General features: G+C 39.6%; 2 protein-coding genes across 3 annotated transcripts in view; one reads left to right on the top strand and one right to left on the bottom strand.

The window, feature by feature from the left end:
- The window catches only part of LOC144663169 (betaine--homocysteine S-methyltransferase 1-like), a 144107-nt gene extending 116768 nt beyond the window's left edge, over positions 1-27339 (bottom strand). Inside the window, exons 1-8 of one of the 2 annotated variants that reach the window (XM_078524178.1) lie at positions 27159-27339; positions 23030-23145; positions 22145-22336; positions 21773-21920; positions 21056-21244; positions 19631-19761; positions 19084-19181; positions 18006-18208 (exon numbers count right to left, since the gene is read on the bottom strand). In XM_078524178.1, the coding sequence (XP_078380304.1) occupies positions 18013-18208; positions 19084-19181; positions 19631-19761; positions 21056-21244; positions 21773-21920; positions 22145-22336; positions 23030-23145; positions 27159-27228 (1140 nt within the window). In that variant the 5' untranslated portion in view covers positions 27229-27339 and the 3' untranslated portion in view covers positions 18006-18012. Of the gene's footprint in view, positions 1-18003; positions 18209-19083; positions 19182-19630; positions 19762-21055; positions 21245-21772; positions 21921-22144; positions 22337-23029; positions 23146-27158 lie in introns of those variants that run through there. The other variant, XM_078524123.1, reaches the window with a different exon arrangement.
- On the top strand, positions 759-17447 carry LOC144653831 (polyunsaturated fatty acid 5-lipoxygenase-like). Its single transcript, XM_078513976.1, has 12 exons — positions 759-858; positions 961-1146; positions 2583-2861; positions 5461-5786; positions 6661-6817; positions 7270-7379; positions 8252-8450; positions 8667-9028; positions 9192-9298; positions 14973-15054; positions 15482-15700; positions 17157-17447. The coding sequence occupies exons 2-12, from the start codon at positions 1047-1049 to the stop codon at positions 17388-17390; spliced, it is 2175 nt and encodes a 724-aa protein (XP_078370102.1). The 5' UTR covers positions 759-858; positions 961-1046; the 3' UTR covers positions 17391-17447.
- Positions 27340-27615: the final 276 nt, after the last annotated feature.

Below are 27615 nucleotides of genomic sequence, written 5' to 3'. Positions count from 1 at the left end.
GTTTTTCTTACTTTTTATTGCCACGGACATTATCATTATCATGATTAAATGTTATGTCAACAGTTTACTCTACGTCCCGGCGAAAATGGTTGAATTTTACCGTAGTCAGATTAGTAGGAAAAACTGCCGGATGGTTTTCTTTTTGCCGGATTTATTCGATACTTCGTTTACTTCCTGCAATTAAAAAAAACACTTGAAATGTTAAACGACGAAGTAATATCTATGTTTTTACAGCGAGAAACGGAAATAGATAAAAGTTGACTTGGATTGTGCCAAAGACATTGTAAACACAGCCCCATTAGATGAAAGAACACGATTTTTTATTTAACAGCGGTCCGTTTCGGAGACTTTTACCAGAGAGCCTTTAAAATTCAACTTATTCGAAAGCATTCTCTTTCATTTTTATTAATGAGCATCCAACCGAAATTTCAAATAAAATTAAAAAATTGCTAGGATTGGAGGACAATAAGCGGCTGAAAAAACTCAGTGTGACTTTTGTTCGTTTGCACAAACATCTTACAATTAGCGATTAGGCAATGTTTTCTTTCATTAATTATATAAGCGACTAATTGTTACATGGTATCAAATCCAGCTTTGACAAAATTAGGAGTTACAAATTACATTTCAAACTTAATAGTCAGATGGCAGTCAACTGATGAAAATGGGCAATTACATTGATTCTTTTAAGTAAAGTAAAACCCACTTGAAGTCGGTTGTATCCATAGTAACTTACATTGACGAATTGTATCTGACAACTGTGATGAAATTGAATTTTCTTTTTGTGGTCCAACCGTGTATCCAACGCCGGGAAATATGCAATATATATACTTTTCAAGCTAGCCAATTCATCGTCAAAAGGTTTTCCTTTTATTTTAGTCACCCGCAGTGACACAATTTTACACCTAAGTAAAATAACGAATTGTTTATTTTTATTAATATCTCTTGGTTCTTCTTGTCAAGGCAAATTGTCACCGCCAAAAATTAGCGGCAGTTGGAAAGTACACAGCCCTATAAAAGTGTTGTCCTTGAAATTCGCATTGTTAATCATGTTTTGCGGGATAGCGTTTTTGTGCGTGTTGGTGGCTCTGACGCCCAAGGCAGCTGATTCAGTGGATTTAAAACGCACAAGAACACTTGAAAATTCAGGTAAGAAAATAAGAGTTCCTTTTTACCTGCAGTTGTTATTAATTATAAGAGTGGTAATTTGTCACGGATTATATGTCCAGCGTTTTGGTCGATGTTTCGTCAAAAGAACATTTCTCTCTAACCTATACATATTGTCGATGTTTTATATACGTACTGACTGAACTTGGCCAAAAAACGAAAGGTTTTTTTTTTTGCAACTAATATAAATTAAGTTCCAAAACCTGCTAGTTTTGACAGATATGTATCATTATTATCAAGAGACCGGCAGCACCACAGTAAAAAAAGTGATCCCTTTCATAATTGAATAGGTAAACGAACTTGTATTCATTCAGTTTACCGCACGCGTTCTCAAAAACTGGTTTGTTGTGGGTTCTAATTCTCTTCGTGGGGATTAAAAACCCTTGAAGATGAATGTTGTTTCAACCTACGGGTTCCCGGTACATGTTTAAAAAGTGATCTAAGGTTCACTTTTTCAACTATTTTTAAAGTTTCTCAATGCTGCATCCGGCGTTATAGTGATGTATTGCAACTAGACAATTTGAAAGTCTCCATTATTTGCTACACCATTTCGGCTTCGAAATCCCAAGTACCTAGCATTGTAATTTATCAACAACATAGAAACCTAACACACAATATTTTAATTTTCAATTCATAAAATCTATGCACACGGATTGCCGAGAAAATGTTTTATGGCATAGCACTGAAATATATACCCAAATGTTTCTACTGAATTTATAATGGCAGCTTAAGCTCAGTTTCAGGGTGGAAATTGTATCGCAGAAGAAAAATGGACTGGGTTTTTGTTTGTGATAGTGTTTGTTTTACTATAGTTTTTCAATATTTAAAAACATAATCGGCTAGCTAAAAAAATTAAAGAAGCCGAAAAACTCTTGATTTGTGCCGGTTAAGAGAGTACATTCAGCGGCAACTTGCGTAAAATGCTGACTTCCACTTAAAGCCGGTTTCCCTTTTTTCGATTTCACCTTCTACAAAAAAAATAGTTTGATCTCGAGATTTAACGTTGCTCTGTTTTTGGTGACATATATTGCGATATATTTCGAGTAAACAACCTGCAACGGTGATTTCAGCCTCCGCTTTTTGTGGGAAGGTATAATTGTTGCGAGTCTAAAAGAATACATGCTTTGTTTCAGTAACCATGACTGAGTTTTGATCTCATCAAACTTGCCAGAGTGTATCCTGCAAAGACCTGTAGACATTGAACAATCGATCGTCAAATGGCAAATTTAAAACCGCCTTGAAATTTCTGACATCTTGATTGCTGGGATATAAATTTCACGGTCCTCGATCGGTCCTCGCGCCTTCTTTATAATTACTTTAGTGTGAATTAATTCAATACTTAAGAACACATAAAACTACAGAGTCAAAGTTGACCTTTCGAAGCCTTGAAATCCATTTATTCTGTTCTTTTTCCTTAGATACACCATTATACCAAAACGAAGGTTGTTTTAGCACCAAAACCGAAACTGATGGCGTTTATCTGGGAATTTTTCCTCCTAATACCTTCTCGACCGTGGATCAGTGTGCACAGATAGCCCGGAGACAGGATTTCACGGAGTTTGCTCTCTTTGAAGGAGGTCTTTGTAGAGGAGGACATGATTTCCAAGAAATTTACAGCGATCAAGGAACTTCCCTTAGCTGCAGCAACGGTGTGGGCGGGAAAGATTCAGTGGCCCTGTACACGGTGACAAAATCAGGTAGAGTAGAACTTCAATATAAGTTACCTCATCTTTGGTAAATAAACTGCTTTTAATTGGCTGGCTGATAGATGCCGAGGCTCAAAGATTTTCCGAAAAATAAACAGTTGGCCCAAAAGCCAAGCTTCGAGAAATACTGTAAAATTTAAAGGATAATTTTTCAGCAAAGGGCGTTATCCTCAAATATACCAGCAAGCCAGAAAGTGGCTTACTTATTCCATTTGACCCTCCATTTAATTTTACAAGGTCTTTATCGCGGTAAAGAGAAAAAAAGTAATAATCACAGCGTAATGCGAGTGAAATAAATGTAAGGTGATCAGTAAACGTATTTTGTAACACTGCGAAAATATCCATAGCCGAAATATATCGTCAACTTTAATCGCAGAAATTGCGCTTGCAAAATCCTGTTATTACCCTAGACAAAAAAGTAAGATTTGAGCCCGTGATTCACTGGAAAACTATAACCTAGTCAGTAGACAGCTTTAAAAACACATGACCTGCATAAGCTGTACACCTGAGCCCGCAATATAGTCATGTGATACCGGTCAGCAGATACCTTGTTTTGACAGCTGTCAATTGACAATAACATGGATGTTCAAGATCAAATATATGTTATGGTTTATTTATCATTGGTTTCAATTTTTCAACCAGTTTGATTTTCATTTCCTTTGTTTCAGATTATGATAATGAATACAAGACAATGAAAAAAAAAATCAAACTGGTGAAAAATTACAAATATAAAAACAAAATATACAAGCCGACGTTAACCTTAAGGTTCGTTGAGATATGATACTTATGGCATTTTCCTTCCCCCGGTCAGGTTGCCTTGTGACTCCTCCCTCCCCTCCCCGAGAGTCTGTAGGCGCTGGCGGGCGTAGGCTCACTAGATAACCCAAATTTTTTTTGGCTTCATGCATGGGTTTACCAAATTTTCTTACCCGTGGTGCTCCGCTTGCGCACTTCGCGCGCTGGAGCTCCGCTATCAATGATGTTGAATTTGCCTTTTCAGCTTTCTTGATTGTTTGGTAATTATTCAAAACCTGATGACTTGCATTTGAAGGGACTGTACATGTGTCACGGATTTAGCCAAATTTAGTGATGGGAAATCACCATCAAATTCGGTGAGATATTAAAAATAACCACTTAAAACAGTGAAGGAACATTTCAATAACACAGCAAATACAAAAGAAGGAACGGATGGCCAAAAGTAACGATGATTAAAACGGATTGCGATATGGGTTTTTGAAATATTGTTGGGCTGAACAGTTATCAAAGTTAGTCCCGTTTGCTTGAAACTCGAAATTATAACCTCCGGGAAGCTATGGTTTTGTAATTAAGATCCATAGAATTTAATAATTTCTTTGCAAACATAAATTTCATAGCAAGCATTTGGCAAAACTAAATAAAACAAGAGCTCTTAGAGCTTACTCCTGGTCTCGCACTTGCCTGGCCCCCCCCCTTCCTCCGTCCCTTCGCTCGCCCCCCTCCCCTCCTTCCTCCTCTCATTCTTCTCCACCCGCCCTCCTCTCCCCCGCCCCCCCCCTCCCTTCCTCTCCTCCCCTCCTCCCCGCTGCCTCCCTCTCTCCCGTGTCCCCCTCTCCCCTTCTCCACTGCCTCATCCCCCCCCCCCCCCTCTCCTCCTCCCTCCTTCCTCGCGAGCGCCCCCCTTCCCTCCCCCGCCCTCCTCTCCCCGTCTCCCCCCCCTCCGGGGCCCCCCTCGTCTCCTCCCCGTCGCCCGCTCTCCCCTCTCGGCTTCCCGCTCCCCCCGGGGGCCTGCTCCCCCCCCTCTCCGCCGTGTTCCTCCGTCCCCCGCCCCCCCCCCCCCTCTCCTCCCCCCCCGTTCGCGCTCCCCCCCCTCTCACGCCTCCTCACAGGGGGCTTTCTCGGCGAGTGGTGCGCTTTCTCGCTCTCCTTGCCCCTCTCTGTCCTTTCTCCCTCCCTTCATACTGCTGTGCGTTTCCCCATCGGATGACGTGTGGTCAGCAGACATGGGGATCTTCTTCTTTCCTTCCCCTGCTTCGTGCGCCTCGTAGCTGAGCGTGACCGTGACTGGAGGTCTGCCGATCGAAGGACTGTCGTGCACATTCTCCGTTGTCGATCTGCCCACTATTCTCGCGGGAATGTTTCCATGTCCGCTTCAAGTCGATTCTCACTGACATTCTGGCGTCCATTTTCTGTTGCTTCTCTCGCGTGAGCTGGCTGACGAGTGGAGGTTTGGGACAGGTCACGACAACGAAATATTCCCCGTGCAGAGCAGAACTGCGCAGCGCAGTTAATAAACTTAACTCAGCCGTGACATAGTCCCTTTAAGTATGAAATGGAAACGTCTAGTTATGCTCGAGGGCCTGGCTGGGGGTGCTGGAATCTCTGTTACCAGTTAGTTTTTCGGCGATTTATCGGTTAAAATTTCAGCCCATTTCTCAACTATCAGTAAATTTTTAGATCTCAGGTCCTGGCTACCAGTTTTGAAAGTTAAATGCGTCATTTTTCAGCTTTTTAGCTGACAGTAAAATTTTGATGAATCTCTTTGATCAATTCTTAGCCTGCAATTACGTTAAACCCCATAAACTCTGTTTTTTTTTTATCACATTCCCTATAGGTAGAAGTTGCCCTATCGAATCGTCCGACAAAGCCACCAAAAGATGTCGAAAACAGAGACAGCAAGAAACAGCAAAAACCAGAAAGGACTATGAGCTTGGCCAAATAAAATATAAATTCGACCTTGCACATCTCAACAGGAACAGTTCCGAAGTGTACCGCATTCTACAAGACGACGCTTTAGACCACCATTGGATTGACTTGTATAATTCTACTATACACAAGAATAGGTTCCTTTTTTTCAAACTCTATTTTGAAAAACAAGAAGACGACTACACCAGGATTTACAACTATTTTGTTGAAAATCAACTGACGCTCGTTGACTCGGTGAGTTTATTATTAGTTTCGTTTCGAAGTTTGAATAAATTTTATCAGTCTAATATATGTTGAAACTGTTTTTCACAAGAATTGGCTTCAATTGGAATATCCATAAATATACGACCAGCTTTTTTTTTAATTAAGGAAAACTTTTTGATAAGAAATCTTTGGAATCTGATGCAGAAGTTTACAGCGGCCGGCTATGGGGTATAATTTCTTTCCCCGGGTTGTTTTTTTTTTTTTGGGCTCACCTGTTGAGAGAACAAGAAAAGTGTAAGAGTTTTTATTTTTTATTTTTTTTTTGTATTTTATTATTTTGTTTTCCCGTTAAGTTTTTTTTATTTCTACGTAGTGTCAGCCTTGCTTTTCTTGTCTCTATAATAATGGGTTCGTTTGGTTTGCTGAGCTTTGAAGTTGGTTTGAAAATACTCGTGCCACAAACTAGAGCAGGCCTAGGGGTGCTTACCCATTTTTCGGAAGAAACCGGTTGGGATAACCATTAAATAATGGTAAGGGCTTTTCCAAAATCAGCAAACCAACGAACCGAAAGATCGCGCTCACTATTTGTAATTCAAATTCCTATTATTGTTTTACCGAGAGAGACTGGAACTGAGAAACAGAGCTGAATGGTAAGGGAAATTAAATTTCAGTTGGTTCGTTCCAACCGGAATCGCAGGACAACCCCTAAAGGCTGTCCACTATTCCAACCGGAATTCCCGAAAAATTTCAAGTACCTATAAACCATTTGCATTCCGGTTTTCGTGACTAATTGGTAATTAAATTGGTAATTACTTAGTTTATTCATTGCATTGTTTGCGTTTGTTTTCTTTCACGCTTTGGTTTATATTTCTCTTCTAAAATAGCTTTCGTCTTTCATTCTCAGGAGAACCACAGATATTTTCGATTTCCGTTTCAAGACAAGAACATTCCTTTCAGGAATCTATCTGACCTTGCTCTTTGGAGAGATGATGAGCTGTTTACTGATCAGCGATTGGCTGGCAACAATCCAATGGCCATTCAAAGGGTTTCTTGGGACCCAGGTATCCAAGCCGCAGATAGAGCGCTTTATTAGGGAATTGCCGAGTGCTCATAATATTTGTTCTTTTCTAAATAAATTAGGGGGGGCAAAAAAAAAAAACATCCTTATTTGAAAAAAACTCAACAATAGTTCTGTCACCCCCCCAAAGTTATAAAAGCAAGAGATATGGAAACGCTATATAAATACCGTCATTATTATTATTATTATTATTATTATTATTATTATTATTATTATTATTATTATTATTATTATTATTATTATTATTATATTCTTATTCAAAAGGAGAATAAAAATGGGTTAATTATAAAAATTTCCAGAAATACTTTTAATCTTCATAATAATATTTCGTGTGTCATTTGTATAAGTGTAGAAACATGGAACCTTCAACATTATGCACAGGACTTTTTCTCAGTAACAAACTTGATGTTAATTTTTTTCCATTTGACATTTCAGCAATCCATGGAGGGGTGGACTGGACAGAACTGAGTGGAAAACTAAATTCAAAATTTGACTGGGAAAGAGCGATACAAGATACGATTGGAATGGACATTTCAATTGCACAGGTAGATCACTTAATCCCGGTGAAAAGCTTGCAGTGGGTTATTTATGTTCCTAAGTCAAAAGGTTTCTAAATGGGTTATAAACAATGAAAATTGACTGACCTATTTTGTTATGTTATAACAAAATATCGTTAGACTAGCCAGACATCCATTGTTTGAGATGCTTAAAAAATACGTAAACATTAAAGCCTGCATTGCTGATTAGTGATCACACGAAACAATAGTAGTAAAGCCGCGAGAATGAGCCGCACTCCCTCCTCCCTATTTTACAGCGGTCAAACGCACTGCTCACGCGCCTTTCCTGGCAAAACTACTGTTGCCAATTTAGTCTCTAGAGCCCGATTTTTAAACATGAACGCGGATTCTGGCCAAGTCTGATTTTTTGAGCATGCACAGACAGAAGGCTCATTTTCGATTGTCCGCCAATCAGATTTGAGCATTATCTGGCATGGCCAGAGTCCGCGAACTTGGTGCTGGCTCTGGGGACAAAACTACACTGCTGTGAAATGTCTTAAACTTTCGCAAACTTGTGAAGTCCATCACTTTTAAATCGGAAGATAAGCTTTGTATGCTGAAGATGTAGAGCCATAGTCAAATAGCGGTTATCAATTATCGTTTGTCATTTGTCATTTTGGTTATTTGCCGCTGTATGTGGTTTTGCAAACTTCTTTTACATGAGGTTTTTAACTCTTACGAGGTTCAACGCCTCTATATTAGAATGAAAGCGACGTTGAATTTTTCGGTTTGACCGCTGTCTACCTCCCTATTTTTTCTTACGTCTTCGTGGTTCATTTTTCAGGCTTCAGGTTACTCAGTACTTTGCCATCGTGACACAAGATGATTATAAAATGACTCAATATATATATCGTCAACAGGCAATATATCAGGGATTTGTTTATGTGGTCCACTATCCTCTCTATGACGGATTGGATCCTCTCAATGACGGATTGGATCCTCCATTTGGAAGGCTGATGGATGCCTTCTCGCCTATCGCTATATTTGCATCCAAGCCAAGTCGACAACAGCGGCCAAACAGGCTTAAACCGGTTGCTATTCAGTTAAACAGTTCTCCAGGTATGGTGTTGAAACTCTCTAAGTATACCAACTTTTGCACTGTTTGTAAGCCTAACCTAACTCTGTACCACTGCACTGCACTGCAATCCACTGAACTGCACTCCACCTCCACTCTACTCCACTCCACTCCACTCCACTCCACATCAGCCATATATTTTTTACTACTTGTCCTACACGTTCATACCATGCATAGTTCTCCACCACTTTTTGTTGTAGATTCTCCAGTATATACTCCAGAAGACACGGAGCTCTGGCTGATGGCCAAACATGTACTCCAAGCTGTAGACTTTGTCCAAACCCAGATTGTGGAACATCTTTTCAAGCTGCACCTTTTCATGGAGCCCATCTGTGTGTGCATGCATCGGTACCTGGCAAAAGTGCACCCAATTCATCACCTCCTAAAGCACCATTGCAGGGGCCTGATTGGGACAAATTCGTTTGGATTTCCTTTTCTCATGGCGGACGATGGCTCCATAAATAAACTGATGACCGTTGGACTCAAAGGGGCAGAGACAATGATGTCAAGGGCCTTTAAATACATAAGCTGGGACGATATAGACTTCTTGGGCAATATCAAGGTTGGTAGTTGCTTACTAATATTCATATACATTTTATTTCACCTGATGTAAGGTCAATGTCTAGATCTCTAAATGATAATTCTATCTATTCTCGCCGGCGAACACTTGGCATGCAGGCAGTGTATTCATATGATTTTAATAATGAAACATTTTAATTTTAAAGAAACGAGGACTTGGCGACAAGGAGAAACTTCCTTATTACCCGTACAGAGACGATGGGGAGTTAATTCATGATTCGATTACAAATATGGTCAACGAATACGTCGACAAGTAAGTAGATGTTTTATAACGTTTATCTCGCGAAATCACACGGAAGATCGCCTGATGCTTGGCTGATGATCATGAGGTCCTAGGCTAAATTGGCTAAAATAAGACCATATTCCGCAAGATTTAGCAGAAAAATATTTTTTACTTCTGCGCAAATTGCCAAGAATTGCATTTTTACACACAGGGTAGATAAGCATCGGTCAGCTTTGCAAGTTAAATATCGGACGAATCTTTCCAAATAGTATAGAGGTTTATACAGTCAAAACCCGCAAGTAAGAACCTTTGCAAATTAGATCTCATTTTTATAAGAACCTACTTAGCCTAAAATTTGAAAACAGGTTCTTATCTTCTAAAATTGATTAAGAGTGTGCCCGTGAGAGAACAGGGCAGAACCAGGTAACAAGTGATACAGCTCATATCACCGATTTCGCCCAAACTTAGCATAAATGTTGGGTATGGTGAGCTATTTACTGTGGCAAAACATTAACTCAAAATATTTTATTCCCTTCAAGTTATGGCACCTTTTGAAAAAATGGCCATTTTTCACTAATTTATGCATATTTAATTAGCTGACTTTGATTGACCAGTTCCACAAGAAAAAAAGACTTCTGAAAATAAAATTCACTGCACTATATTCTTTGGTTATTAGGCTTTAAGTACAATAATTCCCTTCAACCGTCCGATTTGATTTCTTCTCCTCAAACGGTCTTTTGGAAGGTACACATTTCGTACTGTTGGAAATAGCCTTTAACTAGTGCCCAATATCTCCCATGAGCAACAACTTATATACATTATTCTTACATGGGTAATGAAATCCATCATTAAACTTCACAAAAATGCCACAAAATGTCTGGGGACTTTAATATTCTATTAGTATTGAGGAACTAAACACACGTGACTTAACGATTTCTTGCTATTTCATCAAAATTCACCGAAACACAAAAGCCATTTATTTGCCTCAATTTGGCATAAAATCGGTACGAAATAGCTAATCAAGCATAAATCTATAGATAACAATCAAAATATTGGCGAAGAAAAGGCAGTTAGGACATTTTTCGGAGCGTTTTCAGAGCCATATAATTCGGCAATGTTGTGATAGCAAATGTAAAAATAGCAGCGAAAGATTTTCTTCAAAAGCTCGCTCAATTCAACATTAGGCACATCAAAGTTAAGAAACAAGAAAGTAATACTACATACATGCCACTTATCGACACACAGATGCTTTCTTTTGAAGAATTTGTTCTTCCTCGCTGCACTTCGATTCTTCGATCGATCTCAATTGACATGTACTGTTGCTTTGAGGCGCGCTGAACTTAGTCAATCCATCGTGGTTCATCCTTCGTGAAAGGTGTAAACAGGATGTCAATAAAGTCATTCAAAGAGCTGTTCAAAGTTCACGGAAGGACACTTGTCTCAGCCAGTTTGCATGAAATAAATTTAACTGGAAAATAAACAGCCGCCATGTTGAATTTCTACCTTTGAGCCTGCCGTTTCAGTCAGCGGTACGGCCGTTCACTGGGTATCACGCGTCCATCACGCGTGACCACACGCGCGATCATTTGCTTTTCCTCCGCGAGTGTTCGTTGGATGCGTTTGTGATGAAAATGAAAATATTTTCAAATTGTCGTAGGGAAAACAATTTCCTACGCTACAGCTCCAAGTGTTTACCGCAATGTGATGCTGAACGAACTCTAGGGTGCTTACCATTTGTTGGAGAGAACCGGTTGGAATGACCACTGAAAAATGGAAAGGCTTCTTTCCAAAATTAGCAAACTAACCGAAATAGATGTCGCTTACCATTTGTAGCTCAGTTTCCTGTTATACTTTCCGTTGGTGGGAGACTTGAAGGATGGGAGACTAGAACTGGGAAACCTTACAAATGGTAAGAAAATTTCTGACGTTCCGTCAATTTCCAAAGAGATTTTCCAGAAAAAAAAATGTTCCATTTGACTTTCACCGAAACAGAGTTCTTGATTTTTCTGTTCAACGGTCGGCATGCACGGCAACCAAATCAAAATAATTGTTTATGCTCCAAAATGACGCTAAATACTAGTTATGCAACGCTTTCGAGTGGTATACTACGGAATATCCCACGAGTCACTTGTATTTTCTCGGTATACACACGAGCCTTTACTAAAGGCTCGTGTGTATACCGAGAAAATACAAGCGACTCGTGGGATATTCCGTAGTATACCACTCGAAAGCGTTGCATAACTAGTATTTAGCGTCATTTTGGAGCATAAACAATTATTTTTAGCATAAAAGACGCTACACAGTTAAACAAATCAAAATGTCAACGTCTCCCAGTTACTTTTCAGACATTTGTATTTTTTTTATAGCTTGTTCAAATTCCCCTCCCCTGGCGGAAATAGTGATTAATACCGCGCATAACGATTACATTTTTTGACCAAATTCCCCTACCCCTGGGGCATAAATGGGGAAAAATGAATAACTCAGCAAAATTGGAGAATAACGTTTACCACGGGATAAATCACTATACGGTGGATAGCGAGGTAGGTTTTGTAATCGTTTCTTGCGCAAGTGCTTTAGTTGGGGGAGCGTCTGTGCTGAACTGAACAAAGTATTCACGTACGAAATGCCTTTAGCGACGCAGTCTATATGGCGCAGCAAATATATACATATATCTATAAAGGTGTGAATGTAGAGAGAGAAAACAACAAAGAATAAAACGGGTTTTCCTCGCGTTGACCTCGAAAAAGACAGAAGACTACCTGTGCTGGTTGAAACATTAGCTAATAAGTTTGGCCGTCTTGCGTAGTCCTAGTCTTGCAATAAATTTGTTTAGTTTTAATGCGGGGTTTAAGCACACTACAAAAGTCTGCATTCGCGTCTTTGTAACTCACATAGCCACTTAAATTGAGTCGGTGATGAAGAAAATTATCATTTGAAGCCGCAATTCGTCACTTGCAATGTGGGCACTCAAGAGGAAAAATTTGTCCCCATAAAAGCCCTTTTCTAAAACAAAACTGCAGTAATGACGTTTATCGGTAAATGGACAGATGGAGAACTTTGTGGGATCCCGAAAAAGAGAGTGGGTACAAATTCAGTCTCCTAGCTACCAAAGTGTAATATAATATAGACGATTTGAACAGAAGGAATAGATGTACACAGGCCAGGCTAACAACCTGACCGCCATTTCTTCGAATGTCCATATTCACCCCCTCCCCCACCTCCCAAAAAAGACAGAAACAACAAAAAAACAATAAACATACTAGTTTTAACCTGATATAAGATGGAAAAACTTGCTCTGATTATTTAATGGTTTCCGACATTTCAGAGCTCAATTTCAGAGCATCAAAACCGATTGCATCGCATACATTACACTGCATCCAGTGTATTTCTCTTCAACTATTTATCAAAAAAATTCAATGGAGAAGTTGAAAAAAATTCTCACTTTTACAAGAAACGCACACTACTTATAAGGCTAAGATTAAGCCCCGGTTGTTCAGAGGGTAGATAACGCCATCCGCTACTTATTCCGACAAAAACAAACATTTGCGGAGGAAAAGCAAATGAACACGCGTGTGTATAGCTGTGTATAGCTGTGTATAGCTGTGTTGGGCTATGTATAGGCGTGTATAGCTGTGTAGGGCTAGGCTATGTATCCCTTTTATGAATATCCCTATATAGGATTTAGTCAAACAACTATATGATGACTACACTACGTACTTGCCCCAGTGAACGCCCGTACCGCTGACTGAAACGGCAGGCTCAAAGGTAGAAATACAACATGGCGGCTGTTTATTTTCCAGTTAAATTAATTTCATGCAAACTGGCTGAGACAAGTGTCCTTCCGTGAACTTTGAACAGCTCTTTGAATGACTTTATTGACAACCTGTTTACACCTTTCACGAAGAATGAACCACGATGTATTGGCTAAGTTCATCGCGCCTCAAAGCAACAGTTCATGTCAATTGAGATCGATCGAAGGATCGAAGTGCAGCGAGGAAGAACAAGTTCTTCAAAAGAAAGCATCTGTGTGTCGATAAGTGGCATGTATGTAGTATTACTTTCTTGTTTCTTAACTTTGATGTGCCTAAATGTTGAATTGAGCGAGCTTTTGAAGAAAATCTTTCGCTGCTATTTTTACATTTACTATCACAACATTGCCGAATTATATGGCTCTGAAAACGCTCCGAAAAATGCCCTAACTGCCAATCTTCGCCAATATTTTGATTGTTATCTATAGATTTATGCTTGATTAGCTATTTCGTACCGATTTTATGCCAAATTGAGGCAAATAAATGGCTTCTGTGTTTCGGTGAATTTTGATGAAATAGCAAGAAATCGTTAAGTCACGTGTGTTTAGTTCCTCAATACTAATAGAATATTAAAGTCCCCAGACATTTTGTGGCATTTTTGTGAAGTTTAATGATGGATTTCATTACCCATGTAAGAATAATGTATATAAGTTGTTGCTCATGGGAGATATTGGGCACTAGTTAAAGGCTATTTCCAACAGTACGAAATGTGTACCTTCCAAAAGACCGTTTGAGGAGAAGAAATCAAATCAGACGGTTGAAGTGAGTTATTGCACTTAAAGCCTAATAACCACAGAATATAACGCAGTGAATTTTATTTTCAGAAGTCTTTTTTTCTTGTGGAACTGGTCAATCAAAGTCAGCTAATTAAATATGCATAAATTAGTGAAAAATGGCCATTTTTTCAAAAGGTGCCATAACTTGAAGGGAATAATATATTTTGAGTTGATGTTTTGCCACAGTAAATAGCTCACCATACCCAACATTTATGCTAAGTTTGGGCGAAATCGGTGACATGAGCTGTATCACATGTTGCCTGGTCCTCTTATGGACGCACTCTTAAAAATGTTAACTTTTAGGAAAATAAATTTGGACAAAGCTTTATTGTACATGTATAAAATGACATGCTCCGAATGATTACTGCTTCATTTTTACTTGTAAAATTCATTAATTATTCATAAGGATGAAAACCAATCCCAGCACAGTATTCAGATCACATGTACAAAACTGTAGACCCCAATACAAATCAAACAATAGAATTAAATTTTGTTACAAACTCCTTCTCAGCTAATTAGTATTCATTAACTTTTGATACAGATATCTACTGATTCGCATAACAATACTTTGCATTCAATTTACTGTTTTCATTTAACAAGTAGAATAAAATATTCGCGTCCGATCTGTATGGGCGTGATCTCCCGCTCATATTTTATCTACTACATAAAAACGTGTGTGGTATTCATACAGTTTTATACAAATGATAGGCCGAATATCACTAAAAGTTCTATGAGCAACATTGTAAATTTTTCTTCAGAAAATAAAAACCTATTAAGAACCTAAATAGCCTAACTTTGTGTTAACTACCATTTATGTAAGAACCTGTTTAGGCTAACCTGGGTGAAAAACTAAGTTCTTACTGGCGGGTTTTTACGGTATTCCACGAGACTTTTCCACGGAAGAAGCACTCTAACGATTTTCACTCGCGAGTCGTAACGAATAATTCAACTGCGAACGAGCTGGATTTGCCATGAGGTAAAGACAAGTGAACAATTTCGCGTAGACTCTCCTGAACATTTTTAGCTAGAAAGCACGAGATCTGGAGTTTCCTAAATCAGCCCACTGCTTGAAACTGATAAAGCTAATGAACTTACTGTATACTTGTTTTGTGGCTTAAGGTATTACATATCACACAAAGAAGTTCAAGCTGACAATGAGCTCCAGAAATTTGCCCATGACGTTTCACTGGGATCTGGAAAGGTAAGACATTACATAATCCGAGGGAGGGGTGGGTAGAAGGAGGAGTTGGGGGGAGGGGAAGCTGAACATTTTTGACAACGCTTAAAATTTCAAGCTGGTAGTCGAAAAGTTTGACTGGAATGCTAAAAGATACTAAAATCTATTATTATAGGTGTTCTTTGAATTTAGTTTCACCCTAACAGGTGCCAATTCTAAAGTTCGAGATAGTTCCTGCCGCTTTTTTCTGACTTAATGCACTTAAGGGATAACTCTACATTTTACAGTCAATCAGCCTTTAATAGCGGTACCAGACCAAGAAGTTTAACAGTCTAGAAAGGTATAAAAATAACCCCTGTCACTTTTGTATGGGAGTAAAGATGTAAAGTCGACTACTTTTTCCAAGGTGATATTTTCATTGGCTTTCTGCACACGCTTTTGTCTCTACCAGGTGAAGGACTTTCCCAGCACAATCACTTCCAAATGGATTCTAAAGAAACATTTAACACGCTTCATTTGGGCGCTAAGTGCACAACACAGCGCTGTCAATTACCCTGTGGACCACAGCGGAGCTTTGACGCTCAACATGCCAACTAAACTGTACCTTGACGATAAAGCAGGGCCTGGCCACTACGGGTTCAACAACCTCCCAAGGAGATTTACATGTACGGTAGGTACCTCCACTGCGCCCAAGGGGATCTCCTACAGCTCAGCCTATTTAAATATTTAACCATCCCTATATGGGACGTGTCCTCTTCTGGGACTTAAAAAAGGTAGCGTGGACCATGTGTTCTCTTGCGCCGAAGGGTTCTCGAGTAGGATTTCGACTGCTCTGGTTGATTTTATTGTCACTCAGTGGCAGATCTAGGGGTAGGACCCTCACATTATTTTTTTGGCCAAATAGAGGCCCGAAGGGCCGAGAACTTAAATTATTGCTACCAGGAGAGAACAGAGACTGCGAAAAGAGTGTTTTACTTTAACTGGTCAAAGCTTTTTACCAGTGTTCCTAGCCATATAAGAGAGTGGAACTCTGTTGTAATTTTTAAAGACCGTATTGTAGACTTTTACAGGTCGTCCGTTTTTTATTTGTCTTTAGTTTTTATCTAGCTTTTATACCAAGAGCCAAGCCAAATGGCAAATTGAGTAGCATGGAGTGAATTGAACTTAAAGAGAAAACATAAATTTGAAGAATTTCTGCGATTGGTTAAGCATCTTACACGATTTTTATATTAAACAGATGTAAAAAATAATGTAACTGCAAATGCCTGTTTATAGTGGTCATCTACTTAGCTTCCGTTTAGCTAGTGTCCAAGTATGTCACTGAAAAAAAGGAAACAAATTTTTCAAATAAACATAAAAAGATAAAAATCCCAACTGGCAGACCAGTTGGCTATATGTACAAAGTGTGATCGAAGATTTGAACTCAGGACGACCAAAAACAAATTCAGTCAGTCACAGGTTTACAAAACCAGCGCTCAAACCCACTCGGCCACACTGCCTCCATATATAGTGCATGATATAGCTCTGATACGAATGTTTTTGCGCTGTTTCGGTCGTTCGTCCGTGTAACAACCATAGAGGGGGAACCACGCTTGCAGCTACGGGAAGTCGAGATCTAACACAGCTAAACAGTCTTTCGGAACGTCAGAGAATACACAGTTACTTGGCTACAACAGTAGAGTTTACTTCCAATAACATAACCAGAGCACAAGCACTGGCAGAACATGTGCGTAAGCAGGACATAACCAAAGAATATTTTATAGTGCTGCTCTAATTAAGGGCGAGCTAGTGACGCGATACAGATTACATAATACGAGAAAAGACTTTTTTTGAAAACATAAAGAAAACGTTTCTAAGATCGATTGGTTAAAGTTCATCCTAGCTCTGAAACTTTAATTACTTTCAAATCTAACAGGTAAATAACAACTTTCTGCAGGTTGCATTTACAGTTGACAGTTACCTACAGTTCTTATGATCTCACAGCTAACATACCAAAACAATAATTTCTACGTTAAATGTTCTATGTTTTTACCAGCGAAGCGAATAAATAAAACTAAACCAAATAATCATTTTTCCTCTCCTTACAGCTCAGAGTGCCTCTAACTTTAATTTTCTTTTTGATTCAGTCTCAGGCGGCACTTGCCATGACTTTGGCAGCGATGCATTACGACTCTCTCTTTGACTTCGTCGCTCGTCTTCCGGATAAAAAGGGAAGACTGGTTGTACAGAAATACTACAACTACTTGCAAGGCTATGTAACGTCAACTATCCAGAAGAGAAATGTCAAGAGATTCGACGAGGGTCATTTACCATATCCATATTTCCTTCCAGCCTGGATAGCTAATAGCATCCATACTTAGGCATTAAAACTTGCTTAAGTCTCGTAGTCTGTCAAAAGTTGACCTGGATTAATTTGACTCCAGATATCGAAAAATATGCATAGGTGTTACTTTTGACTGGATTTTTTTTTTGTCTCGTTCATTTCAGTTAAGGAATCTCAACACTTTCATTTACGTTGTTCGAAATGTTTAAAATAGTAATTACGGAGAAATGATGTAGAACTGAATAATCTTTTATTTGAGAGCAGAATTATATTGTTGATTATGAAGTATTATGTGACGTTAAATATGGTGCAATGAAATAAAAGACTTCAGAATGAACGGTGTACTTCTTCAAGTGAAACGTAAACAATACCTCAACAGCTAAAAGTGGCGATTTGTCCTTAATGCCCTATGTGAGACCAAAATCCGTAATTTACACCCCTAAGCGGGACGACGAGTATCATGGTCCATTTCATATAACAGTTCACCCCCCCCCCCCCCCCGGTCCATCTAAATTTACAGAGCATACCTTGACGGACTTTTAGTATTGTTTCTGTGTTTGTCCTACAGTAGCTAACATATCAACATACGTTTGACAAGCAAGGCAATAGAAATTTAATTTTTTTTAATTTCACTGGAAATTAAATTTTCAACAACATCATCAAATGATCTGTTTCCAAGCCTCCTGAGATCTTGCTGCCAGTTCTTTAAGCTCTTCATCTGTGGTCATATCTTTATACTGGGACAAATCTTTGTGTCCAGGTTGCAGGTCCCACTGTCTGTCTAACTTAGCGTGGGCTAAACTCAGAGGGCGACCACTTGCAGGGTTCAAATTTTCCCAATGGCTGCGTCTAGCTCTGGAAAAAAAAATATTTTCATTAATGATTGCTGTATACGGTAGAACCCTGGTAACTCGAACTCGGATAACTCGAACAACCCCGCTAACTCGAACTAACTTCTATTCCCTTGGACCCACTTTTCAGTCATTTTCACTCGGTTAACTCAAAAACCCCGCTAACTCGAACTGTTGTTCGTTTCCCTTCAGAGGTCGAGTTACCGGGGTTCAACTGTATTTCTATTGTAAGAACTGCACTTTTTCTAAGTTGTTATCAAACCGAATGTAAATTATTCGTGGCAACATGCACAAAATCGCTCCCTAAAACGCTAAAATGCGAATTTATAAAACTCCCGTACTCGCAAAAACCTATATAGAGAACTCGTTATGCAAATTATTTCACCTTTTGCTAGCGATAAAAACTACCTTGGACAATAACTTACCTGGCCCTCATCCAAGGGTATAGGTATGCTGTGTGGCGTCTACCCACAATCTGTGCTTCTCAGTGAGATACTTTTATCTTTTTCTTAGCTATACCCCTGGAAACTCGCTTACCTGGCCCTAACACACGGTTAAGTACGCTGCCGGAGGGCGTCTACAGTCAAGCCGCGATTCTCACTGTGGTATAATTTATCATATTCTAAGCTATACCCCTGGGAACTCGCTTACCTGGCCCTAACCCACGGGTAAGTACGCTCCCGGAGGGCGTCTAGAGTCAAGCCGTGATTCTCACTGTGGTATAATTTATCATATTCTAAGCTATACCCCTGGGAACTCGCTTACCTGGCCCTAACACACGGGTAAGTACGCTCCCGGAGGGCGTCTACAATCCAGCCGTGATTCTCAGTGTGGTATAATTTACCATTTTCTAAGCTATACCCCTGGGAACCCGCTTACCTGGCCCTAACCCACGGGTAAGTGTGCTGCCGAAGGGCGTCTCCCCACGAGCCGTGCTTCTCACTGGCGGGAGGCAAGTTACCTCGTTCCTTTGCAAGCTGGAAAAAGATTAAGTGTACGTAGCGCAACAAGCTAACTCAGATATATTAATTTTTTCCTTTATTTGTAAGTACTTAAAAGTAACGATGAAGCAGAAGGTTTTAGTTTAAGGACTAAGCGACTGGGGATTGAGCTGAAGTTAGGCTATTTTATGGATGTTTGCAATTCAATTGACAAAGGAACAAAACTGAACCAAACGAAAGATGACTTCAATTATGTTACCCCACACCAAGTTTGAGATCGTTTGAATAAAAAGAAAGTTTGACACCGTGTTTCCAAAATCGAAAAATAAAAATTGGGAAAACGTTACTTATTATGTGTCAATTCTTTTTCTATCTTTCAACTTCATACCATGGGGTGTAAAACCTTCATCCAAGACCTACTCAAGCGTGAATTCAAGAACATTAAAAATTACTCGGAAGTTGACAAAAAGTCATATTATCTTTACCTCCTCCGCTATGGCCCTGACGTGATAAGGTTCAAATCCACAGCAGGCTCCAATGTACCTGATGCCCATCTCATAGGCCTCGCGGGCGTACTGCTGTACATCCCAGCGGCTCATTAGGCGAGATTCCATGGCTGAAATGGGTTATAGTATAACTAGCTATAACTATTAGCACATACGAAGAGCTAACACACTCACTTTTCTTCTGCTGTCCTCAGTAGGAATAAGCATAGCACGAGCAAAATAAAATAAAATTGTTCGTTCATCTTTTGCTTATATTTATGCCTACTCCTGCTCAAGGATAGCATAAAAAATGGATGTGTTCGTTCTTCTATGCGACTTATGGTTACGCTTGTGCCCAATAAAAACCAACTTTTTCCGAAGACGACTTAAGGGCCTGTTTACATGATTCCGGAATGACTTTCATTCCGGAACGAAACTCGTTCCGGAATGAAGTTCGTTCTGCATTTAAATGACAGAGTCGACCGGTTCAACCAAAGGCATTTTCACGTGCGCGGTTTTCGCGCGAGATCAAAACAAGATGGCGCATGTTTCGCGCAAAAATCAGAAACATGTTTTTGTGCCCATTAATGGCCGTATCTGCAATTTTAACGAGTAATTTGACCGTAGAGCTGCTTCTTTGGGCTAAACAGTAAATGCTATTACGTTTTTCACTCTGAATTCAAACTGTGGAGTCCGTATGCGGTTTCATGAGTTGCGATTTCATCTCGGAACGAAATTCGTTCTGTGTTTACATGATACCAGAATGAAATGTCATTCCAGAACGAAACTTTCATTCCGGAATGAAAACCGGAATAAACTCATTCCAGAATGACCTGACTTTCGTCTCGGTATCATGTAAACAGATACAGAGAAATGTATGGGGATGGAATGAACTCGTTCCGGAATGAAAGTCATTCCGGAATCATGTAAACAGGCCCTAAGGCTAACGATCAAACATTAATTCGTTCGACACGCCAGCGTGACTTTTTGTTAGCTGTTTCTATTGCCTTTCACAGAAATAACATGAAAACAAACATGACAAAAAGATCAGAGTTTAAATCAATATCTGTTTAGAAGAAGATGCAGTTGCCTAATGTTTAGCGCGCTTGACGCCAGATCGAGCATTCCGGGTTTGAGCGCTGCCGGGACAACGATGTTCTGTTCGGTGCCTCTTACCACCCAAGTTAAAAAAGAGGAACCGGTGGATTTAATGTTTGAGGTAACCTTGTGATCCCATCCAGGGAACAGGGAGTGGAAAGGGGAGGGGTTGGGGGTTGAGTCACTAAACTAAAATTAAGCTCTGACGGTATGGAACGCTTACCCGATGCGAATTTTTTGTTGAAATTTAACTAAACACTGAAAGGAAAGAGATAGGAGCGCCGAATGAAGAATTGATGGGATTTATTTTAAACTGTCATAACATACCAAACGGGAATTCTGGAAGGCCTGAAAATCCAATCCGGTCATGCGTCAGCTCTGGAGTATGATAGCCGATAGGTTGTATAATGAGGTGGCGTTTCAGATCTTCTTTTTCCAACGCAGCTTTCATTTCTTTCACGACAGCTAGACAAATGCTAGGGTCAAAACAGCAGTTCACGCCCACAATATCTGCCCCTAGGAAAGCAGAGAGAAGCTGACTGTTATCGCATTATATCTTGCATCTTTTATAAATTCTATAAGCGCACCAAGTAAGCACGTGCAGGTGAAATTAACTGAACCTTACGTGCAGAATTACTGCAAGATACCCCCTCCAAAAAGATTAGCCATTTAGATGCAATTTTGTTAAAAACGTTTGCCAAAACGGCTAGGAAATTGTTGATGTAACCCTGTGCGTTTATTATACCAGTATATTTCAAGGATTGCTAGTCCATAACATTTTCATTTTGACCGTGGCTTTCTTGTCCATCGCCTTAGCCATCAGTAACCAAATTTATGGGCTGTAGAACGGAAATGTCAAATTAGTTTAACGTGTGGTTCTTAACTGTCAACAAAACGATGACGAAAGTCGTGCGTAAAAGGCGGGAAACAAGGGGCGCGGGGTATGATGGTTAGGCACCATTTGCGAGTGCTACAGGCCCACAACTCCACACGCGTGGCGCTACAGCTAAGGACAGGAGCCTGGGGATGTAATTACGCACGTACCAGCGCGGGCCACTCTCACGGCACATTCTCCGGGCGGAACACCATTTGCATCTCCAGCGAGACTTAGGGTCAGACACACGGCGACTGGTTTTCCTGTGGCCTTCATCACCTCTGTGGCCCATTCGGCTTGTTCAATATACGGCAACAGCTGAGACATCAAAAAGAGTTAAACTGCGAATATACTTCAAAAAAAAGATGACATTTAACAATTAATGGCTTTTTCCGGTGGAAACAGTTCATTTTGTTTCCCTCGAACCCCAGGCGGGACCAAGAGAAACATTGAGATTAGAGGGAAACAAAATTAACTGATTCACTTCGGGGACAGTCATGAGTGATTTTTTACAACAAATACATGAAAATAACATATTTTACCTCCCCTAGCAAGAAGTCCACATCATTCTTCACAAAAATATCAATTTGTTTTTTAAATTCTTTCTGAACAGCTTCCTTTCCAAGCCCCTCCAGATAAGCTGGAACTTGTGAAATATTTCCCGCCACCAAAGCATCTCCTTCGTTTGCTACTTCCTTGGCAAGGTCACAGGCAGCTTGGTTAATGGCTTCATACTGTAAGAGAAATTCAAATAAAATTCTCGTATTGCGCTTATTTCAATCTTACGTGCTAGCCACGCCAGAGGAGGAGGGAGCGAGAAGGAGAGCCTCTTAATCGTTAAAAAGGTTGTCCTTTTTGTCCGTTTTAGCATTGTGATAAAGAGTTTTATTGTCGTTATGGCGTTGGTAGTTTTGTTTGTTTGTTTGCTTTCATTCAGCTATTTTTCCCCAGTCTACTGAAAGTCCGGCTGAAGTTTTTAGAAATATCAAAGTTAGTATATACCACAAGTGAATAGTGCTTTTCGCGCGCGCTGATTGGTTAACTCGGAGGTGATTAGCAAAGTACTATTATATTCACCTTCGAGCAGATAAAGAGAAGCAAACTGCCTTCGCGCGTCGCTTCGTTTACCGAAAGTGATGATTTGGTTCGCTAGTTATTCAACTTGTGTGGTATATGCTAAAACTTCGCGGCTTGGTAAATATCCACCACTATTCACCTCCACTTCAGTGAATAATTGTTAAGTACTCGGTCACGATAAGAAAACCAAAAAAGAGCGCGCGCATGCGCAGCACGCAAACCGTGTTATTGGAGTTATTGGACACTTAGCTGCGGGGGCTGCAATTGGGTGAAAAATAGGTCATGCTAAGAACCACTCAGATTTGAAAATTTTGTTACAGTTATGATTAAGAATGATATTGTCACATTACCCCAATGTTTCCTGCCGTGTGACCGCGATTTTCCAACTTGTCCTCGCTGGCATAAAACGTAAATGTTTGCATTACATCAGCTCCTGCCCTCAAAAACTCTCGGTGAAGCTGTCGCACTGCAAACACAGAAAAGATTAATCCATAAGGAAAGATGTGGGCAACTACAATCCCAACTTTTGGTCATACGGGTGAAGTTCGCGATGTAAAAATATAGTTTAAGAGTCAGACACTCATGTTAGTACTCTCAAAAACTATTAAAGCACAACTTAAGAAAAGTGCGCGCTCTGATTGGTTAATTTAGCGTCTACCATTTGCTCATGGGTGTACACTGACGTATGCCTTCAACCTGAGCGCATGCACTGGTCTGAAGGAATAGGGCACAAGAAAGTGCTACTACTTCACGAGTTTTTACATATTTTCTCGATTTTCCTCTAAATTTTTAAAAGCTAAACATAAGAAAATCCATCTCTCCTAAGGCACGTCTGAAGTAATTCAATTGCTTGTTTGTTTTTTTTTCTTTTTGAAAGGTTCTCGTTTTGTGTCTAGTGTTGCTTTGTGTGGAATTATAAATAAATTTATTTACAGTCAAGAGTTGAAAACATTGTTGACGAACGCAAGTTTTTCCACTACTGTTACTTCCAAGATTAAGAGAAGACAAAATAGAATTTTTCTCCCCTTTTTCAAACCAGGTTGCTTTAGATCGAATGATTTTACCCTGAATAATGTTATCGTAGAGAGACTCCTATACCTGTTTTGTTCGCTCTAACCCTGCGATATTAATTATCTTCCGACAGAGATGTAGCACTCTTCATTTCACACTGTTTCAGTTTTTCTCCTGCTTCGGCCAAGCGAGCTCTGCGATTTCTGGCTTTAGTTTTACTGTACTTAATCGTCACTGGTCTTGAGGAATGGGTTGCACTGGGAAAAGTTTTGCCAGAATTTGTTTACTTTGCAGTAAAAATCTGTCATCAGGGCACTTTGCGTAGTGCGACCCTAGGTTTTCCAGTTGGTAAAAACTTTGAAAATCGGCAAAAACATCAAAGACGTCGTAGTGCTTGGGTGGGGCAGGCAGATTTTCCAAAAATCGAACACAATTGTCTCGCTTAACATTCCTGAAGGTGTTTTGTTTACTGACTTCGTTAAGCGACTTAAGAATGACTGGTTTGGTGGCTTAAAGTTAATGAGAATTGCATTGAAGTCTGCCGACTCGCTCGCGAGTCGGTAAAGCAACTGTGTTCACGAGATTTCCGGTTATCGTGCACGCGCTAAGCGACCTGAAAAATCGCTCATGAAAACATGGCCAGCGGTAACTGTCAACACTTGTCAGTGAAACATAAAACACGATCAATATGTACAAGCGTGGTAATCTTCAGTCCGCGCTCTTTATGAACGGACTTGAATTGAGATGAACATTTAAATCACCACCTAATATGGTTCGATAGCTGTCATCCGTATTTATTTATTTATTTATTTATTTATTTCTTCCAGAATAGATGAAATATTATCAAAGAAACCACATTGCTCAGAGGATTTTGCAGGCGCATACCAGTTAAGCAGTATAAAGAAGGGCGATTCTTGGATAAAAGCTTCTACAGCGACAAAGTGGCTGTCGACATCTTGTCTTAGGCTTTTTAGTTCAAATTAAAGACCTTCGTTGATCAGTACAAGAACTTCTCTACTTCTACAATAACTGTGGTTAGAGCCGTGAGAGTGGATCATTTATCCTCTGTTCTTGTTAACTACTTCAGGCGTGCTGTACGTTTCTTGCAGGAATACGATATCTGCTTTTTGTTTTTCAATCCAAGTGAAGATTGATTTACGCTTGTACAAGTCACGAATCCCTCGAGCATTTCAAGAAACGATGTGAAAATCTACCTCCGTCGCTTTAAAATTGTAAAAGTTATGCAAATTGAAAGAGTGGCACCGACACAAAATCATAATAGTAAATAACAGTGACGAAAAACATTTTAATATGAGCCTTTCTAATTGAGATAAAAAGATCGGCAGCAAAAAAAATATCCTTAAGAGGACAAAAAAGATACGAAAAATCACCACACAAAAAAAAAACTTAAATATTGAGCAAAATTGGACATTCTACTCACCAAAACCCCTAAATTGCGATGTATGGGCAACCCATTCACTCGATTCACGAGTAGCGTGCTAGATGGTATGCTCAATAAATTGCAAGGCAGCATCTAAATTACAGGGATTATATTGTTTCGAGTAGCCTTTGAATTAACCTATTGTTCTACATGGTGTGAGCATCAAATTTATATATTACAAGAAAGCTGATTGTTTATGACTAGCCTATGAATTCATCATATCAAAAATTGGTTCACGGAGAGCACTTAGACATGGGGAAAATAGAGCTGACTTTTCTTTTGCCACAAGCCATAGGCTAGGAGAGGCTAGGCGGTGGAATTTTCGAAAAACCCGAGGAGTTTCAAACGACACGTCTACCTGGCAGCCATTCTCGACCCAATCCTTCATCTTAGTTGTTGAGGTTTTCAGATCTTAGTTTTTGAGGTCTTAGATATACATTCCGTTTGTTTGAAAATTTAAAAGGACAATAGTTAATTGAATACCTCGCTTTTTGCTAGAGGCTGTCGGACCCAGGGAGGGGGGGGGGGGGTACTCGGGATTTTAAGTGACGGGTATGATCAAAGGATGTTTTTGGGTTTGAAATTTTTGATTCCAGGATTTTTTTGAATAGGAAAATTCGGACAGTATTTTTTAAATTTAAGTAGGGATTTTTTTTGGGTATTAAAAATACAGTAGAACCCCTATTAAGCGGCCACCCTCGGGGAAATGGCAACTGGCCGCTTAATAGAGGTTGGCCGCTTAATAGGGGTTTGTCAGAAATTAGTATAAGGTCTTTTTAAAACGTTACATTATTTCAATACAAAATAAGGTGAAAAGGAATAACGGAATCACATGAAGACGACAATTAACCTGTGTTTGAATAATTTTATCGGCCGTCACGGTCTGAGCTTGTTGGAAATTAATTTAATTGTCGTATAATACATTCCTATTGGCCGCTAAATAGAGGTAAAAACAAATAATAATAACAATCTTTTATTAGGAAAGCTCCAATCACTTAAGTGGTTTACATGGAGGTCCTAACACTAGATATATATTATATAAATTAAAATCTATTAATTAAAATCTATAAATTAGAGCTAAAACCGAAATATAAAAAATATTTACAACATATACATTAAAAGGATTAAAAATACTTAATTATAAAAAGCAGAAAAAAGACACTTCTTAAAAATTGGCAAACTTGCTGAGTTTCTTACAGTTCTCTCTAACTCATAAAGTCTTTGAAACACTGGTACCGCGAACGGTGCTTTCCCCAATTGTATTTGATTTTGGGGAGCTGTATAGTTTCTTTATTGCGTGTATTGTAGGAGTGCATATCACTCTTTCTTACAATGTCCAAAGAATGATTAAGTTGGCCATTAATACACTTGTATGCATATATACATCGATGACATTTCCTACGTTCTTCGAGATTCAGCCATCTCAAGACTGTTAATGCATCAGTGGATGAGGAGTGAAGTGATCTATCTAATATTAACTTAGCTGCTTTGTTTTGCAGAATCATCGGGACGGCAGAAAGGTGGCCGCGGCCGCTTAATAGGGGTGGCCGCTTAAAAGGGGTTTTATTTACAATATTATACTGACAATTTTTTCGGGACTTTAGTAACTGGCCGCTTAATAGGGGGTGGCCGCTTAATGGGTGGCCGCTTAATAGCGGTTCGACTGTAATCTGAAGATTCGTGGTAGAGCCTTGGCTGCGTAGTTCTGCAAATAAATTATAAACAAACGTGTTTTGCTGTTGATTTTTGAGGGGTCAATTTTTGATCTCGGATTTTTTTAGGTTATGTTGGAAGCCCTAGGGATTTTTTTGGGTCTTGATTTGTGCCCCCATTCCATCATCCCCGTCACTTGAAATCCCAAGTACCCCGCTGGGCCTGTCGGAACATTTCTTTCGTTTTGCGTGCAAGGGAAAATCTCTCTGAAGTGTAACTTTAATACGTATTCGGGATATGATAAGTGATAACGTTTTAGATCACTGTGCTCAAGGAGTCAGTAATAAGAAGATATCTAGTTTATTTCTACTGACCAGCCTCTGGGTGTTCCACGGTAGCTTCTGGCGTCCAAGCACCAGCTTTAACATATCCTCGCCTCTCCATACAATAGAGAAAGCCTCCATCACCGACAACAACCTCGCCAGCATCCAACCTCTCAAGAATACCTCGCTTCTGCAAAGAATTGTCACATTCAATTTAGAATTTACACTGAACTAGACACAACATATCAGAAGCTACAGGTTTTTTTTTTTGACTTTGAATAGAGGCTTACCACAGACATCGTTCTAGGTAATCGTTTGTGTCATCCGAGCTGCTATAAAGTTCTACTGTTGCGAAATGTCTCTGGATATTTTTAGAGGGTGGATATCTAGAAGCTTCCGGGCTATGATATCATTATTTGATGATTAATCCCAGGTTAATCTCATGGAAATTTAAACTAATTGGAGTTTATAACATATCTAGCAGATGCGCGCAATCAAATTCGGTGTG

This window comes from Oculina patagonica, chromosome 1 (assembly GCF_052425735.1).
Source record: "Oculina patagonica isolate OP01 chromosome 1, crgOcupat, whole genome shotgun sequence".
Lineage (NCBI taxonomy): Eukaryota > Metazoa > Cnidaria > Anthozoa > Scleractinia > Oculinidae > Oculina > Oculina patagonica.
The sequence above is the reverse complement of the archived record's forward strand: the minus strand, read 5'-3'. Positions and strand labels throughout refer to the sequence as shown.

Coding starts and splice junctions, on each gene's coding strand:
- LOC144653831 (XM_078513976.1), top strand. CDS start 1,047: ATGTTTTGCGGGATAGCGTTTTTGTGCGTGTTGGTGGCTCTGACGCCC. Junction 9,299..14,972: donor GTCAACGAATACGTCGACAA/GTAAGTAGATGT, acceptor TTGTGGCTTAAG/GTATTACATATCACACAAAG. Junction 15,701..17,156: donor CAAGGAGATTTACATGTACG/GTAGGTACCTCC, acceptor TTTTTGATTCAG/TCTCAGGCGGCACTTGCCAT.